The sequence below is a fragment of the Prunus mume genome, linkage group LG7, assembly GCF_029339155.1.
Source record: "Prunus mume cultivar Tortuosa linkage group LG7, ASM2933915v1, whole genome shotgun sequence".
Classification (NCBI taxonomy): Eukaryota; Viridiplantae; Streptophyta; class Magnoliopsida; order Rosales; family Rosaceae; genus Prunus; species Prunus mume.
The window spans coordinates 1,012,945-1,031,698 of NC_142704.1; the positions used below are offsets into that span (position 1 = coordinate 1,012,945).

General features: G+C 37.0%; 1 protein-coding gene and 1 long non-coding RNA gene across 3 annotated transcripts; both read right to left on the minus strand.

The window, feature by feature from the left end:
* Positions 1 to 321: 321 nt before the first annotated feature.
* On the minus strand, positions 322 to 6,708 carry LOC103337404 (uncharacterized). Of its 2 annotated transcripts, none has more exons than XM_089041384.1 (3): positions 6,423 to 6,708; positions 4,556 to 4,680; positions 322 to 2,090 (listed from the first exon to the last, which is right to left on the minus strand). In XM_089041384.1, exon 3 carries the CDS (start codon positions 1,941 to 1,943, stop codon positions 543 to 545), a length of 1,401 nt encoding a protein of 466 aa, XP_088897510.1. In that variant the 5' UTR covers positions 1,944 to 2,090; positions 4,556 to 4,680; positions 6,423 to 6,708; the 3' UTR covers positions 322 to 542. The 2 variants fall into 2 exon arrangements, with proteins under 2 accessions (XP_088897510.1, XP_088897509.1); XM_089041383.1 differs by having other exon boundaries at positions 6,365 to 6,708.
* Positions 6,709 to 8,835: 2,127 nt separating this feature from the next.
* On the minus strand, positions 8,836 to 10,030 carry LOC107881600 (uncharacterized). The gene is made up of 2 exons (XR_001678226.2): positions 9,897 to 10,030; positions 8,836 to 9,259 (listed from the first exon to the last, which is right to left on the minus strand). It is a non-coding gene; the product is annotated as an uncharacterized LOC107881600 (long non-coding RNA).
* Positions 10,031 to 18,754: the final 8,724 nt, after the last annotated feature.

The following is an 18,754-nucleotide window of genomic DNA, read 5'->3' on the forward strand; positions in this document are numbered from 1 at the left end:
TGCTCTAATCATAAGTGATTTGTCAATCACCAAGTGACTAATGGAATGAGCTATAATGCTAATAAATAAATAAATTCAATTAGTTGTCATAATTCTGCCATTATTTCTCCAGATCATTTGTAACTGCTACCAATTCCAAATAAGGACACCCAAAAATTCAACAGAGATTGTTTTTCGAGAAAAAATCATTTGTTGAAGTTTCAAGGTCTCACCCTCTTATTGGAAACGGAGATGCAAATTCACCCACGAAGGAAGTAATAGACTCATCGTGACACAATCTTAGTTCAAAATTCAGATTTAAGCACATGCACAAAACCAGGATGGAAAATAACCATTTTGTATGATCGCCATAACGAAGACATAAAGTAAATAGGCAATGTCAATTCATAAACTAAGCAAAAGATCATAACATCAATACCACAATAAAATACTAAACAAACAAAATTTCTGCCAGACAGACAAAACATGGACAGCCATACTTGCTCGGATGTATTGAATCCCGCTGCAAAGATTGTTTACCGTCTGTAGACCACTATGCTGAATTACTCTGTTGCTTTCTTACTTCTCTTAGCCGTCTTCAGCTTTGCTTCTCCGCTCCTCAACTTCTCATGTTCACTCTTCCTCTTGTCCTTCTTTCCAACAGACTCTTCGCCCTTGACTGGCAAATCACCTGCTTTCTTCTTTGTAACATCTTTTTTCTTCCCTTTCGAAGACACCCCATCTTTTTTATGCTTGATAGTGGCAACATCTTCATCTACCATCTTAGCCAACTTTTTGAACCGTTTCTCAATAGGAACATCATCGTCTCGATCTTTCACCTTAGTCGACTTTTTCAACTGTTTCTTATTGTTAAACTCACCGAGAACCTTTTCACCATTCAATTCAGCATCATCTTTCACCTTAGCTGACTTCTTCAACCTTTTGTCACCCTTAGACTCACCAACAACCTTTTCCTTCTTCCTCTTCTTCTTCCCCAATTCACCACTACCCGGTTCTTCATTCTCCCTTTGCTTACCTTCTCCAATATCCCCATCACCAACCAATTCATCATCGTCAAGCACCTCACCAGCATTGCTATCCATATACCTCACTTCATGAATTCTACCCTTCTTCTCACTCACTTTGTCACTCTTCAAACCCTTACTCTCAGACTTGACAACTTCTTTCACTGCCTCCTTACCTTCCTCATCACTCTTAGCTCCCTCAATTTTCAATGTCAAATCCGGCACGGCCTGGTAAACCGGCAATGCAAGCGACTCCAGAAACTTCAAGTGAAATGAACTCACATCCCTCCACTTCTTAGGCAGAATCTCCACAATCCCATTAATCGCCGCAACCACATTCTCCACAATCTCATCAATGCTCATGGACACCTTCGCTACCCTGACCACGCTGCACGTCCCGGTACTCAAGAACAACAAGGCCGACTCACATGCCCTGTCAACCTGCTCCTTCCAATTCTTGTGCTCCAAGTCCACAGGCACCGGAATCTTCTTCTTCTTAAAAAATTGCTTCCCCAAATACTTCGGAAGCAAAGGCACAATACGCCTATCAACCAAAAACATATCATAAGAATGCAACAGCTTCCTCTTGGCTTCAAAGGGCACGTAAGCAGTCTTGAGCTTCGAAAGCTTCAAAATTTTCGAGATGGGTATATTCTCGGCCTTGATTTTCTTCTGGATGAAGTCCTTGGTGAGATTGGACTTGGGCCCATCGTCGTATATCAAGCAGAGCTCGGAAAGCTGGGAATGAAGGGGATTTGGGAGAGAGACTTTGTAGGCGTTTACGCGGGCCTTTGGTGGGATTTTCTTGAGGGTGAGAACGAGATAGGCGAGCTCGTCGGATTCTAAGAGATCGGGTTTCTCGGTCTGCAAATTGGAGTTTCGCCATTTGAGGAGGGCATTTACAGCTTTCTGCACCGTCGACGACCCCACGGAAGCCATGGAAATAGGCTTAGAGGTCCAACTGAGCCGATTGAACGACCACAAGGAATACCCTCCAACTGCTCGCTGGTTTGCCTGAGAGGAAGAAGAAGCGGCGCAGCTCGCTGAGGACGTGTGCTCCTTCAGTCTTACTTTTCCTTTCAAACTCTGTCAAGAAAGAAAGAGGGGACACATTAGAAAAACACAATGGAGAGAAATTTTGTAAAATAAACAAAAATAGACAAAATTATCTTTATTTATTTTTGAATTTTTTAATAAATTGTTTATATTTATATATCTTTGATTTGAAAGTTAAGAGATTTTTCTGCATTTTCAAAAGTGAAATTTTTTTTTTGTGGCTAAAATCTAAATTTAGTAAGAAAGAAAGAGGGAGGAAGAACGGTGGGAGGCGGCTGAAACAGAAGAACGGTGCGTTGAGTGGGAGAGAGGTAGGGTTATTATTCGGGCTTGAGCCTAATTAAATGTGAAGTTGGGCTTTAGACTTAGCGGTGAAGTTGGGCTTTAGACTTAGGGGTAAAGTTGGGTTTTAGCTTCAACTTATTATTCATGCATGCTTAGACATTATTCACGAATATATTCGGGCCATTAATCGAATGGACTGTCCATGGTGTTATCAAATACCATATTGAGTTAACACAATTTGTCAGCCATTTTGAATTAGGTTAATAAGCTAACTTGGTGATAATAGGAATCAATCTACCCATAATGTTAGGAATAAGTAAGCAGTTGAAATATATTTTACTTGTCCTATATCAATCCAACGGGTATTAATTACCATAACAGTTTGGATCCATATCCCTCGTTAGTGTTACGTATGATATCTGTAATTGTTATTATATTACTGTTGAGACCCAAAAAATCAACGGTTTGGCCCAAATGAATTCCCGGCCCAACGCAATGCCTTATTAAGAAAAGACCCAAGTTGGAGCACCCGAAAGTTGATCATTCGCGCTTGCATGAGCCACGACCACATGTCATGCCAAATAAATAATCCGTTATGCAAATAATTGAGATAAAGACTGTAAAATACACTAGCTCTACGAGCCCATGCTAATTACCCCGTCAAACATCCTGATAAAAGCATGTCATGCCAAGCGGAAATCATTATTTCTCACCCAACTACGCTTAAGTGGGCCTAAGCCACCAAATGCCCGGGCTTGCTTGAGTGGGTTGTGGTATGGATGGTAACAAGCTGTCATGAGGCCCATTGATGGGCCGAGAAATGGAGGTTCTAGGTTGCTTGGGAGCTTCGGAACTCAAGCTCTTTCCTTAGGCCCAAACATGTGGATAAGCACAAAGAAGAATGTAGTCCACTACCTCATCTAAAATAGCCCATTAGATTAACCAAATAGCCCAATACTTAATAAGGTTAGCCCATTTGTTTGATGAATTGACTTGATGTCTTAGAAGGCCCATATAATTAGAAAAAGAAGCAGCAAAAGCCCCAGCACTTGGCTGGAGAATAAAGACACGAAGGGAGCTTGGAGGTCCACGTGCGCAGAGCTGATGGGAAGCTCCAGCACATGGGGAAGAACAAATTTCAAGCAAAAAACATCCTGAAGGACCAAAGGATTTTAGCGCATAGGCTGCCAGGAGGAGAGACACCTTTCGAATCAGCACGTATACCTATTTTCTTTCCTTCATTAGATCTAGCCAGGGAAGAAGGAAGGAAAGAAAAAGGGAACTAGCTGAGAATGGGAATCTCTCACTAAAATAGCTGCGGGAAAGGGCCTTGAGCACCCATTTTGTGCAAATGGGTAGAGAGATTTTTACCATTATAAGATAAGTTAAAGGAAGGGAGAAGAAAGAAAGGGAAGAGCTTTGCCAAATTGGATAGAAACTATTAGGGTTTCTTGGAAAATAATAGCTTCCAGTGGCTATAAATAAGGCATCTTCTACCCAACAAATGGACAAACCACATCCAGAGAGCAAGCTTCCTCTCTTACCTCCAAAACCCAGCAATTTCGTGTTTAGTTCATCCTTCTCCCCCTTATTTTTCCTCTTGGCAGATCGTTTTGATATTTGATAGAACCTCTGTCAGCTCTGAAAAATGCTTAAGCCACCAATTGCCTAGCCTTTCTCTTTTTCTCAGCCAAAATCTTTGATAATCCTTTCCTCCTTTTCCTTAGAACCCTTATTTTCCATAGAAACTCACAGCTCTTTCCTTTTAAGGCTAAACTCATGACAACTTTGCTCCCATGCCACAAGCCTCTCATGCCAAGCTAAAATTCTACCTGTAAGCACTAAGAATTCATCTGTAAGCTGTTGGTTTTTTTGTTGGTGAAGGTAACCAAGGTGTTTCATAAGGCCCTACTGTCCTTTCAAGCATTCTTGTGGCTTGATTTTTGAACTCAGGCACATGAGATAATTTCATCAGTTCGCTCCTTATGGCAGCCCAACCCATTTGAAGTTGCCAGAAAAAGCCCCTACAATTACTTATTAATAGCTTTATATATTATTTGAGAATGTTAACTAATATATCCAAAATAAAGATATATATATATATATATTCATGTTTGTGAAGATGGTGTTTCTGCCATTTCTAATATTTATACCGTCCAAGGTAGGTTATATGATTTATCTTTATTCCTATTCAATTTTGCATAGCATACTTGTTTCTTGAGAAGTGATGGGAAACATGCTCAATTTCATTTGATTGAATGGTTGACCCAGCTCCTTGTTGTTTGAAGAAACCCTCCACTTCAACTGGGATACTAAGCGATGTGCGTATCAATGCCTGCAGTGTTGTAAGTAACACATTAAGTTAGGGTGAATATACGAATATGTAGCTATGAAGTACAACAATACCCTAGGACCTGCAAATAATTATCCGAACCTGAGTACATAAATTAACCAAATGATATACCAGAAAATTTTGTATAGGGTTCAATGAATACAATGACAAGTATAACCCAAAGCTATTTGTCCAAGGCATACCAAACTATTATAGCTGACATTGTCCTCCCTATGAATATAACTATGTATTAGTATCCTTAAACGGATATTATATTAAAGTAGGATATTGCATTAATAAGTGAATAGTGCGATATTATAACTCAGTAATAATTATATTTACCTCATTTGGTCCTGTATAGTTATTCATATATTAACTTTTTTTTTTTTGTTGGGAAATTCTAGGATTGCATTCATAATTCAGCCAAAAAAGCCATTAGCCACAAAGGGCCAAAACAAACTAGCCATAAAGGGCGATTACAATAATGAAGCGGTCGAACAACAAAATTAAGACAATCTAGTGCGCCTCCACTAACGATCACGCATGATCGAATAAACTCTAGTATAGGCATCCCAATTAAGATTGCAAACTCAGAATAATCAAAAATAGACAAAGCTTGAAAAAACCAAGCCATAACAATACAAATAAAACTCTCACAAAGGAGAGATAAAAAGCTCTCACAAAGGAGAGGTGAAAAGCTCTCACAAAAGGAGAGATGAAAACTCATAGAGAACCTACAGAGTCTCTGTGACTTATTCCGAACATAAAGAAACCGCAAAAAAGATGGTGGTAGAGATCCGACGTCAAAACGCAGGTAGAGATCCAACGCTGAGGCGTAATCGCCTATGATGGTTGGAGGAAAATAAGAACAAATCACATTCGCCTATGAGAGAAAACCATTTGTCCCTGGAGAAGAGAGGGAGGAAGAGAAAGAGGGGAGAGGAGAGGAAGAACAAGGGCCTCCTCCCCCTCAAAATGAAAATGACTTTAGATTCATATATTAACTTTAGATATCATAATATCCAGTATGGGGAATTATATACTATGAGTAGGTCGTTATATCCTATGAGCATAATTTGGGCACTAAAGGAGCACAAGCAACTACACACTATATTAGGAACTAATATTATGCGAATTTACCAGGGCCACCCCTTCATACGTATTCCGATCCAAACTTTATCATATAACCTACTCATAGTATATAATTCCCCTCTCCGCCTCTTATTTAGGTCCAATATGTTGTAGGGTGGGCACATCCGGTTCGGTCCTGCTTTAGCTCACATCGAAACCAAATCGTATTATTCATCCGGTCCGATCCGATCCAATTTTTAAGAAAACAAGAGAGAAATCGGATCGCCGAATCAAGCTATTACGCTTTTCCGATTTGAGCTGTTTCTTTGGCAAGTCACATACAGTAATAAAAGAAAGAGGAGATCAGTGGAGAATAAGGAAAAATAAAAAATAAAAACTTAAATCTAGTTAAGCAATTTTTACTTCTCTGAAACCCAAAAAAAATTGATCCAAAATATTTGATATTTGCTTTCATTCTCAGATCGCTCGGCAGCAAAATAACCCTAAACAATCCAATGCTAGGTAAACTAGAAATCATAAACAAAACCCAAAAAAAAAATTTACAACACGGCAGATCTAAGGAAATCGACAAAAAAAAAAAAATTGAATACAACACCAGATTTCTCCTTGCTTGAGACTCTGATGCTTGAATATAGTCTTAGGATCTTCGTTACCAGCAAATGAAGAAGGCTCCATAGCAAGAACTCCTTTCATCCTCTTCATCAAATCATAGAGAGAGAGAGAGAGCGAGAGTGAAGTTGGAGAGAAGGGAAAAAAAAAGGCATAGAGAAAGAGAGAGTGAAGTCGCAGAGAAGAAGGAAAAAAAAAAAAGGAATGAGGGGACAAAGAGAAGTCGCAGAGAAGAAGAAAAAAGAAGAAAAGAAAAGGGAAAAGGAAAAGAGGAGAGAGAAAGAAGTATCATAGAAGAAGAAGAAAGAAGAAAAGAAAAGGGAAAGGAGGGTAGAGAAAGAGAGAAGTCTTAGAGAGAAGAATGAAGAAAAGAAAAGAAAAGGGGAAGGTGGGGGTAGAGAGAGAGAGAGGGATAAAAGGAAAAAAGAAAGCTGAAAAGAAAGACTGAAAAGAGTGAAAAGAATGACTGAAAAGACAATGGCTTCGGAAAAAGGGAAAAATATAAGAGAGAGGTGAAGTAAGGTTATGAAATGGGCTTTGAAAAATAAAAGGTATGGGCTTTAAGTTTGGCTTTTTATTTGGGTTAAGGAGAATTGGACTTAAGTATAGAATATTTTAAAATAAATAAATAAAAAATTAATACAATGGTCCAGTTCGGTTCGGTTCGGTGCTATCTTGTGTAAAACCAGAACCAGAGCCGGTTTGAACCGATTCGGTCCGGTTTTGTTGACTTTTAGTCAACTCGATTTTTTCGGTTTTTTCGTCCGGTTTTCCGGTTTATATGCCCACCCCTAATACGTTGTATTCCTGCGAATATTTCTCTTTCTATCCATACAATTATCAGTACACCTATTGTAATTCCCAATACAAAAATATATCAATTCCATCTCTCTATTTTGTGTGAAAATAACATATTATATAAATAAGCACCTTTGTGTAATGTGCTCCCTGACACATTACCTCATATAGCTAAATAATAGAAAAGTTTTTCATATTCATATTATGAAAAATGGGATATACCATGTTATAATTATATACCGGGGCTATGATATTTACTATAGTGGGAGTACTTCCATGAGTTTGCCTTGGTATCGTGTTCATACTGTTATATTGAATTATCCCGACAGTTTGATTGCTGTCTAAAGAGTAATACCAAGATGAATCAAGAATAATACTCGTGAAGTTCAATACAACAGTATGAACACGATACCAAAGCAAAAGTATATGAAATAGGTTAAATGGGTAATATTAGCCAAATCATTAATATTCGGTCAACTAAGTGATGTTAAGTATTAGAAGCCGAATAGAAGATATTAACTATAAATTAAGGTATAGTATAAACAGTTCTTTTTTTAGGAACAGTTCGTTTATTGGTTAGTATTGCTAGCATCCACATTTTAATACTCATATATTCACTATAAAAGGATGAGCTCGTAATCGGGAAGAGGGTAACGTAATTATACGATTACGGGCCATTACATAATTACGGGGAATTCGTGAATTGGACGTAAAGACAGAGGAACAACGAATTGAGTGGGTACAATAGTATATTCGCCTTCACAAATCTGGATGAAATGGCTGTATTTAAATAGGTGTTATAGGTTTAACCCCTCTTCCATATAGCATGGGTAATGAATGGGATGTCTGACCCGTGAACAATATACAACTAATAGAAATTAGTCTGGACTATATGGTTAAATTCTACTGCAGTGACGAAACTCTAAGGGACGGGTCCAGGATTTTAAAATGGAGTGGGCTAGATTTACTTTATTGAACTGTTAGATTTTAGGCTTATGGAATTGATCATATGTGTGTGTGTATATATATATGTATATATATACAGTCCCGTTCTCTTGGACCTCAGGGGTCCGAGAGACTTACGGTCACCCACCCTTAGTTTTACTTTAAAATATCTTTTTTCTTTTACCTTTTAAATTTCACTTAACAAAAAAGGAAAAAACTAAAAACTAAAAACCCAAAATCTGTTCTTCTTCCTCCCGCTGCCTCCTCGTTCTGCTTCCTCCCATCGCTGCAGCCACAACAACTTCGACTCCGGCGTAGCGAGCGAAAATCTGGAGCACTCATTCCCTCGCACTTCAACAAGGTCAGTTTCTTGTGGATCGCTACTGGGCATCACGCTTCACAGATATGCTGTTTGGTACTTGATGTCAAGCTGTGTTCACAATGGTCGGATCAACAGTTTTTTAGATTTTATACTGTGTTAATTTTTTATGCACTGGACTAGGCCATATTATATTTTTCTTCTTTCAGTCTTGCACAAATTGCTAGTTATGTCTATCAATTTGGTCATAATTTGGTATACTTTGAGTCATGAGCAGCCGTTTAGATTCGAACATTTGTGAATTTTTTTTTTTTTGCAATGTATTCCACATTCATGTGGAAAACTATATTTTACTAAAATCAAATAACAACATTCAAGACCAGTGCAAAACTCTCAATCATTAAGTGTTACGTAATTTACATTCAAGAACAGTACAAAACTCTAGAATCTTCACCTATAAACGTAGTGTTCTTATGTACAAACAATAACCAACGAACTCCGAAACTATAGAAATGTACTACAGCGAAGGCAATATAAGGAATGAGAGGTGAACCAACAAAGCCTTTCTCCATGCTTCTGATTTATCAATTGATGGCAAAGGTGCACATAACAGCAAAACTGAACACAATTGCACTTAACACCAGCTTCGGTAGCTCATCTAGGCTTGCCTTTGCGCCTACTCCCATTTTGTAGAATATGACAGAATCTGTAAGAGTCATCCAGGCTTGATTTTCTTTCAAAGTTTTTATCCTCTCTGACTGATTTCATATTTTCTTTGACCATGAGAGGACCTGTTCCATTTCCTTCCCTTCTCTATTACTAGAATCACAAAAGAGTTCATTCATTTACAGACTTCTAGAATGCGGCAAGATCAGTTAACTATCAGTAAAAACAAAATTCATTTATAACATTCAGTTATCAATTACATACATATGAACACCACAACAAAAAATCATAGTTGTAAAGTAATCAACTTCTCTCTTGTAAAGGAGCTTCGAATTAACCAAATTCAACCAATTATAGGCAGTTTTTTTAATCATATTATCTACCTATAGGAATTCAACCAATTCAAACCAACCAATTACACGTTTTGCTATGGTTGGCAGAAAAATAAAAACCTAGTAACAGAGAAGGAACACAAATCTCTCAGAAACTACATAATGATTCACTAGAGTGAAAACTTGACTTGGACATTTTCTAAGCCAGAGAATTGAAAGTAACCAATCATATATTAAGACGCGTACAAGGGTTTCCCAATTCATTCCCAATTTCTAGAAATCAAAGGGTTTATTCTTTTCCCAACTAGAGATTGATATTTGTTCAGATGCGTACAAGGAATAGTTACAGTACTTTCAAAATAAAAAATAACAGAAACCCAATTGAAATTCCCAGATATAGGTTCATGATTTCATATCCAAAAATTGAGTGAAAAACTTTTGAAGAACAAGAAACTGACCTTGTTGAAGTGCGAGGGAATGAGTGCTCCGAATTTTCGCTTGCTACGCCGGAGTCGAAGTTGTTGTGGCTGCAGCGATGGGTGGAAGCAGAACGCGGAGGCAACAAGAGGAAGAAGAACAGATTTTGGGTTTTTAGTTTTTAGTTTTTTCCTTTTTTGTTAAGTGAAATTTAAAAGGTAAAAGAAAAAATATATTTTAAAGTAAATTTTTCTCAACCCTTAGATTAAATCTAAGGGTAGGTGACCATAAGTCTCTTGGACCCTTGAACAGGATTGTATATATATAATTTCAAAACATATCATTTTTATTTTATTTGTTTAAAAGGCCTATTTTACACCAACAATACTAGCTAAGGTCTACCATGATGAACAAAAATTAATTAAGTGAAAAGAAAATTTATCATCACAAATATAGAGTCAGATAGACACACAGCAACTAGAGGTAACACTACAATTATCCAATTAGTTCAAATTAATATTTCTGCTATAAATGGGATTAACATTAAAACTAACTATAAGAAATAAATAAATAAAACTCACCTGGGCTATAGCCCAGGTTGTACAAGTCATAGGACCGTCCCTGGATACTGTAGGGGAGGTCTTGCGGAAAAATAGCTCGACGCCAATATGATAAAAAGCTTAACACTTCTCATTTTTATTGTAATAATATATATTGAATCATATATCCCTAATGAAGCAGCCCATTATGGCATCGAGCTATTTTTCCGCAGGACCTCCCTTACAGTATCATCACCGCAGTAGAAAGTTTCTTATAATTTGCGATCTCATTATTCTTATCCATTGGATTATATACAATATTTCATCAAGCATACCACGATGGTACCGACGTATTGATACTAATTAGATAGTATTAAGCCGGAGTAATCAGATAACGAAATAATCATATAAATTCATATCTTAATTGGACTAAGTGCCAGTTTGACATTGCTTATTTGGGGTGATAAATGATTTTTAAAATTTTTTGAGAAACCCAACCCCTTTGGTAAACTGTGAGAAAATCATTTATTGTTAAAAAATGCTGTGAGAGAAAGCTATAAGGGAAAACAGCTAATGAGATACTTTCATTTTCTGATTATGCAGGAATCAATTTCGAAGAGGCGCTGGGTTTAATGATTATGCGGCAATCATTTTCTGATTATGTGTAAAATCAATATCAACAACATTTTTAACAAAAATTTTACCAAACGCCGAACTGCTTTCTCTCACAAGCTGATTTCTCTCATAGCAAATCTGACAGCGATTATTTTCACAGCACAGCAATGCCAAACTGGCCATAATATTATGTACTCAAACTAGACTAATGTGATATACAATAGAAGATGGCAAGTAAAATATCAATTCTTCCATGTTTAATTAACCTGAGTATAGTTAATGCATTCCAAAATAAAGGTAAACCTGTGCGCAATATAATTTTATTCACATGGGATTATATTGATTGTCACTAATTAGTACTCTAGTATCCTTGAACCAGAATGGACGAGCTGGCTACAATAAACCCCTGCACCGGGGTATATTCCAGCCATATGGGCTAAGCATAATTATACCAATGCTTACTCACCTTGGTTATATTTCATCTCTTCAACAAGTTTAGTAATTAATGAGCATAACGGCCCTATTCTTCATTGATTTGATTGAGCCTTGGTAATAATTAAGAGAATATACAACATTGGTATACTTGTAGACAGAGAATATACTCCTCCATGATCCGCTCCCTCCACTTTGAAGTAAGTAGGGGGAACATTTATTTTGTTTTTGTAAAAGAGGCAACTGTTTTGCCAAGAAAAATATGGTTTAGTAGGAGCTTCGGTTTGCAAAGCCTGAATAATGTTCATAGCTTCTGAGTCGTTGAGGCAATCAGCTTTTATTGGAGATACACTATCAAAAATGGGCGTGGATAACCCCATGATGGCCAACAATTCCGGTTTGCGAGACAAGGCATCTGGCCCTGCATTTTGGGTACCAGAACGATAATCAATTTCATAATCATACCCCAGCAATTTTAGTAACCACTTTTCTTGTGTTGGAGAGGTGATTCGCTGCTCCAAAAAAATACTTGATGGTCTGATGATCCTACAAGATCTTGAAATGGCAGCCGATGAGGTATGGTCTCCAGTGTTGAACTGCAAATACAACTGACATAATCTCCTTGTCATACACACAGGGACGGACTCAGGATTTCAAAATAAGGTGGGGTAGCTAGACAATTGCATTTGCATCACTGTCATGGACAGTGGCATTGCATGCTTATTTATAAGCCAAGTGTCCATCACTTCCATGCCCAAGTGACAATAGGAGCCAAGTGTCCCTTACCGATTTACAGTGAAAAAAAAATTAGTTTTTCTTTTTATAATTTATTTATTCAGTTTGATTTTTTAATAAAATGTTCATCTGATTTACTTCACCACTGGAATTACAGCACAGCACAGCAGATTTTATTGGCACAAAATAGCCAAAATAGGTTCTTTTAAAAGATAAAGCACTAGTGGTAGATACACAAGTTGGTTGGCCATTGTCACACTATAATTTTTTCATTTTTAATTCATAATTTTCACTACTACAAAAAAGGAAAACCACGACGGGAATTCACCGTCGTGTATTCTGTTTTCAAATCGTCGTGGAATCCACCGACATCTTTTCCATAACAAAACCACGACGGTGAATAACCGTCGTTGTTAAAACAAAAACGTCATCAAAAATAAAAACCGACGTCTTTGTGCTGCAAAAAGACATAAAAACATCGAGGATGAGAATAGACGACCAACTCCAACAAAAAAAACGTCGTTAAAAAGGAAACAGATGACAAATATAAATACGACGTCTTTACAATCATAATAGACGACGTTATTGACACCTACTACGTCACAACATTTCCCACAACCGTCGTAAAATAAATTTTCCACTTCGATTTTTTATGAATTATGACGTGGAAATAGATGTCAGGTTCATTAATTACGACGTATGTATTTACTTAGACGACGTTGAAATGAATAAACAACGTCGGTTCCAAATAAATGAGAGCCGTATTACAGAATTTATACGTCATATTTTGAAAATAAACGACGTGGAAAAAATGATGGGGTCATTAATTACGACACAGTAATTTATAAGGACGACGTTGTCGTCTATATACAACGTCGGTACCATGAAAAAGACCGTCGTGTTTAATAATTTATACGTCTTCATTAAAAAAATTAACGTCGTCTAATTCATCTTAACGTCGACGAATTTAATGGACTTCAAATATCGTCGTGAATTCATCCTTTTCCACTTCGCTTATTAAAGAACTTACGACGTGGTAAATTCATGACGACGCCGCTTTGTAACGCTCAGGTTAAAATTTCATCTTTAGACGCCGTATTATGGGATTGGAGTCGTGTTATTTTGAATTACATGGCGGTTCTTTATGCTTGTCCGACGTGTTATCCTGGATTACTGTTTCACAATAGCGTCGTGGTTCTTCATTGTTACTTTGCTTTAAGACGTCGGTAAATATATTGCGGTCGTTGAATGCTCCAAAACGTCGTTATTTATTAGAACAGACGTTTGTTTTTCACATTTTTATCAAAACCGTCGTGTTTTGTAATCTGGAACCAGTCATTTTTGTTCGATTGTTTTGTGGCCAAAACCTGTATAATGAAAGTGAAGAAATCACATTACAATATATTACAAAATTAATGTCATACACTGCCAATTAAAAGCATCATTCAACCCATATATCTTCACACCCATCTCGAATATTTTGACTCCTAACTCAACCACCACTTCATCAAATGTGTCAACATTTGGCATCCCCTAGTAAATGGCTCACACTCAATTCTCACATCACCTAAGACATCATCACCAATAACATCATTATATTCTCTATTAGGTATTGATAACACTACCGACCAACCACGATGCATCGGGTCGTCAACAAAAAATACTTGTTTGACTTGAGAAGCCAAAACAAATTGGTCATTCCTATGTCCAATTTTACTCAAATCTACAAGGGTAAATCCAAGTTCGTCCACTACAAGACCAGAAGTATTATCAATCCAATCACACCTAAAGACTGGGATTGTAAACTTTTGGTAGTCAAGGTCCCAAATTTCTTGAATGACACCATAGAAACCCATATTTGAGAGAATTGAGTTTTTATCCTTGGCACTAGCAACTTGCATAGTATGTGCAAGTAAATAAACTCCACTATTTTGAGTTGTCCGCACATCATCTTGTGCCTTGATGTTGAATTTAATACCTTTAATGAGATAGCTCCTATATAATGGCACTGCCATGTTTGGACCAGCTGCTAGCCACCTTAAATTTTCTGATACGCCATGATTGTCTTCCTCATTAAGTTCACTTTGAACCTGCAAATTAATCATATAACTTAATTCAATCTAACATAGAAAGAAGAAAATTAAAAGTCCAATATGTTATTCAATAACATATACCTTGAAGCGTAGCCATTGAATGAAAGTGCTATTGTGCTTATCCTGCAGCCACTTTGTTCTCTTTCTAAATTTTGGATAAGTGGTCTGGATGTGAATCATATGTTGCCTACATGACACACAAAATTCAAGTATTACGGTCCCAAACATATAAGATAAACATAAGAAATAATTTAAAATGGAAACTTAAAGAATAAAACTCATACGTACTCGATATAAGGTAGGACTTCCTCCGTATTCTCCAAGACATATAGATGTGCTTGGTTCAACAGGTCCCGATCAACTACGCTCACTGTGCAACCTGATAATGGCTTTGAAACTCCCATCTTTTGGCTTGAAGGCACTCCAACTGTACTAACATCAGATAAATGCTCGGTACAAAACTCTACAGCTTCTTCAGCTATATACCGCTCAGCAATGCAACCTTCGGGACGAGTACGATTCTGAACATACCCCTTTAGCACTTTCATATATCTTTCAAACGGATACATCCATCTAAAATATACTGGCCCACACAGACGAACTTCTCTGACAAGATGTACTACTAGATGAACCATGATATCAAAGAATGAAGGGGGAAAGTACTTCTCAAGCAAACACAAAGTAACTACTACATCTTCTTCCAACTTATCTAGCTTGGAAACATCAACAGTCTTTGCACATATAGCATTGAAGAAGAAGCACAAACGAGTTATTGCATACCTTGCAGGCTTCTCCAAAACAGAACGAATTGCCACAGGGAGCAATTGTTGCATTAAGGTATGACAATCATGTGATTTAAGGCCAAGAAGTCTTGAATCTTGTAAAGATACAAGATTTTTTATATTTGAAGAATAACCTTCAGGGACCTTCATACCATAGAAAGAATTGCAAACCTCTCTCTTCTCTGCTCTTGACAAATTCCAAGGCCCGGGAGGCAAACGAGTACGTCTTTCTCCATACTCGGGTTGCAAATCAGTTTTGACCCCCATGTTCAATAAATCTAATCGAGCAGCAATCCCATCTTTATTTTTTCCAGGGATCTCCAGCAATGTACCAATGATACTATCGCAAACATTCTTCTCAATGTGCATAACATCTAGGACATGCCTCACAGGAAGGTATTTCCAATACTCGAGATCAAAGAATATTGATTTCTTCTTCCAACAAACTCTGTCACCATCTTCAACCATATGCAGCACTTCTTCTCCGGTTAATGGCTCAGGAGGCGTGCCATATTCAGGTTTCCCATTAAAAGCTGCACGTTGCCTCCTATATGGATGATTGATCGGTAACCATTTTCTATGCCCAATGTAACAAATTTTGTGGCCATTTTTCAACCTGTGACTAGGTGTATCATCGCCGCATATTGGACAAGCTTTATATCCTTTAACAACACAACCAGATAAGTTTCCATAGGCGGGGAAATCATTAATTGTCCACATTAATGCAGCTCTGAGTGTAAAGTATTCTCCATTATGTGCATCATACACTCCTCCAATCCCATCCCACAAAGATTTTAAATCATCAATCAAAGGCTCCAAGTAGACGTCTATATCATTTCCGGGTTGTTTAGGACCGGAAATCAATAAGGTCAACATCATGAACTTTCGTTTCATGCACAACCATGGAGGGAGATTATATGTAACTAAGATAACTGGCCAGCAACTATATCTGCTACTTAGAGAACTGTGGGGATTGAATCCATCAGATGACAGAGCCAATCTCAAGTTTCTCGGCTCATTACCAAACTCGGGCCATTTATCATCAAGAAGTTTCCAAGATGGGAATCCGCTGGATGAGACATATAACCGTCAATTGATTTTCTAGCAGCATGCCAAGTCAAACTCTTAGCAGTCTCATGTGATCGAAACATCCTTTTAAACCTTGGAATTGGAGGAAAATACCACACCACCTTCGCTGGCACACCCTCTTTCAAGATTGAATCTTTGCCTTCCTTCCACCTTGAGATACCACAATTAGGACAATGAGTTAAATCCTCATACTCCTTCCTATACAAGATGCAATCATTGGGGCATGCGTGCATTTTCTCATAACTCAGCCCCAATGCACACAAAGTCTTTTTTGCCTCATACATAGAGGCCGGTATTGTATTTCCTTCTGGAAGCAAATCGCCTTGAAGTATCAATAATTCTGTAAAACAGCCATCACTCATCCCATATTTTGCCTTCAAATTATACAACTTCACTAATGCCGATAACTTCGTGTACTTTCTACAACTAGGGTACAATGGTTGATCTCCATCCCCAATCACATTGGCAAACTCATAAGGATCAGATCCAAAATCACCAAAATCATTATCATCCATCTCTATTTCTTCAGACACAAAACTGTACCTACTATGGTCATCATCTTCTTCAACATTTCTACTAGCATTAGTAGTTGCTTCCCAAGGTTCTCCGTGAAATGTCCAATTCTTATAGCTTTGGTCAACTCCATTAAAGTATAAGTGATCCCTTATAATTCCAACCCCAAACAATTTCAAATTAACACATTTAACACATGGACAACGGATATGTGTGGTAGTTAGAAGATTTTCTACAGAAAAGTTCAAAAATGCTTCCACCCCTAACTCATATGCCTTCGATCTTCTATCCGAGTGCATCCATGACTTATCCATCTCCGACACTATACCCTATTATATATAATAAAGTGAAAAGGAAAGCAATGACCATCACTATAGCAGATTATATAAAGTCTAATAGCAAGTAATATACAACATAGACGACGGTTTTTAAACAAAAACAGACGTATTTGACATATATAGACGACGGATTTTACGTCGTCTAATTATAACCACGACGGTAGTTACATAACACCGTCGTGTATAAGTAATAAAACGACGGTTTAAAGTAAAAATTGTCGTCGTATGCCTGAAAACGCGTCGATATCCAGTTTATTTTCAAGATCCCAAAACCCTATTAAGAACACAACATAGACATGAAACCAAGCAAGAAACCAACATATACGTGAAACCAACATATACTAAGCATGAAAACAATAAATCCATTCCCAATTCAACATAACAGAGAGTGATTAAAAGATCCGACAAAATGAAATCCATTCCCAATTCAACATAACAGAGAGTGATCAAGAAAACATTAAACAGAAAATCCATGAACCCATACCTCCAACAACATTATTAACAGATCGCAAAACATATACCTAAAACCCTTTAACAAAACAACGTAATATATCATTCAATGAATTTACAAGGGGAAGAGAGGGTTTGTACTTACAGGTTGGCAGAGCTCACAGATTATGACCAAATTGGATTTGACACGGCCTGGCCCAACTTTGAATTAGAGATGAAGTGAGAGAGCGAAATGTTATGTTGCGCGAAATCTGAAAATTTTAGGGTTCAGGGTTAGAAGTATAAAAATAAGAGCCAAATCTGAAAATTTTAGGTCCCGCGAATATTTTAAGAAAGCGCGCTTTTTAAAACATCGACCGAAAAAACACGCGTCGTTAAAATTTAACATTAAACATGACGCTAATTACATTAAGGACGTCGTGGTAAAACTATGTACCACGCAAAATCAAAAAAGGCGTTAAAACTATGAAAAACCACGGCGGGGTTAATTAACTACCGACGTAGTAAACAATAATAAACGACTCACGTGTAAACAAAACGTCGTTTAAAAGAGAAACGACGTCGGATTTTTCACCATACGACGTAAACTCCATATTCCACGACTCAATCACCGTCGTTAAAAGTAATACCCTAAACTTTAAAACCCTAAATTATATATTTGTAAAATTTAATTTTATAAAATTGTTTATGGTTTTACATCCTAATAAATAACAAACATAAACCCTAAACCCTAAAAATTATACTTTAACCATAAACCTAATAAATAACAACCCTAATCCCCAAACCCTAAACCCTAAACCATCAAACTATGTAAGTGATGCTATGACTCATCAAAACAATTTTATTTAGGTTGGACATTTTAATCTTTTATTACACAAACTGCATTTTTTTGGGTTTTAGGGGGAAGCAAATATATCAATGACTTCATAGGAGTTGAAGTTGAATTTTTTGAATTTATTTTAAATTTATTTTTAAAATTTTGAATTAAAAATAATAAAATATTCTTATGTCAACAACAAACCACGAAGGGTTAATTAACTACCGACGTTGTAAACAATAATAAACGACTCACGTGTAAACAAAACGTCATTTAAAAGAGAAACAACGTCGGATTTTTCACCATACGACGTAAACTCAATATTCTACGACTCAATCACCGTCGTTAAAAGTAATACCTAAACTTTAAAACCCTAAATTATATATTTGTAAAATTTAATTTTATAAAATTGTTTATGGTTTTACATCCTAGAAATAACAAACATAAACCCTAAACCCCAAAAATTATACTTTAACCATAAACCTAATAAAGAACA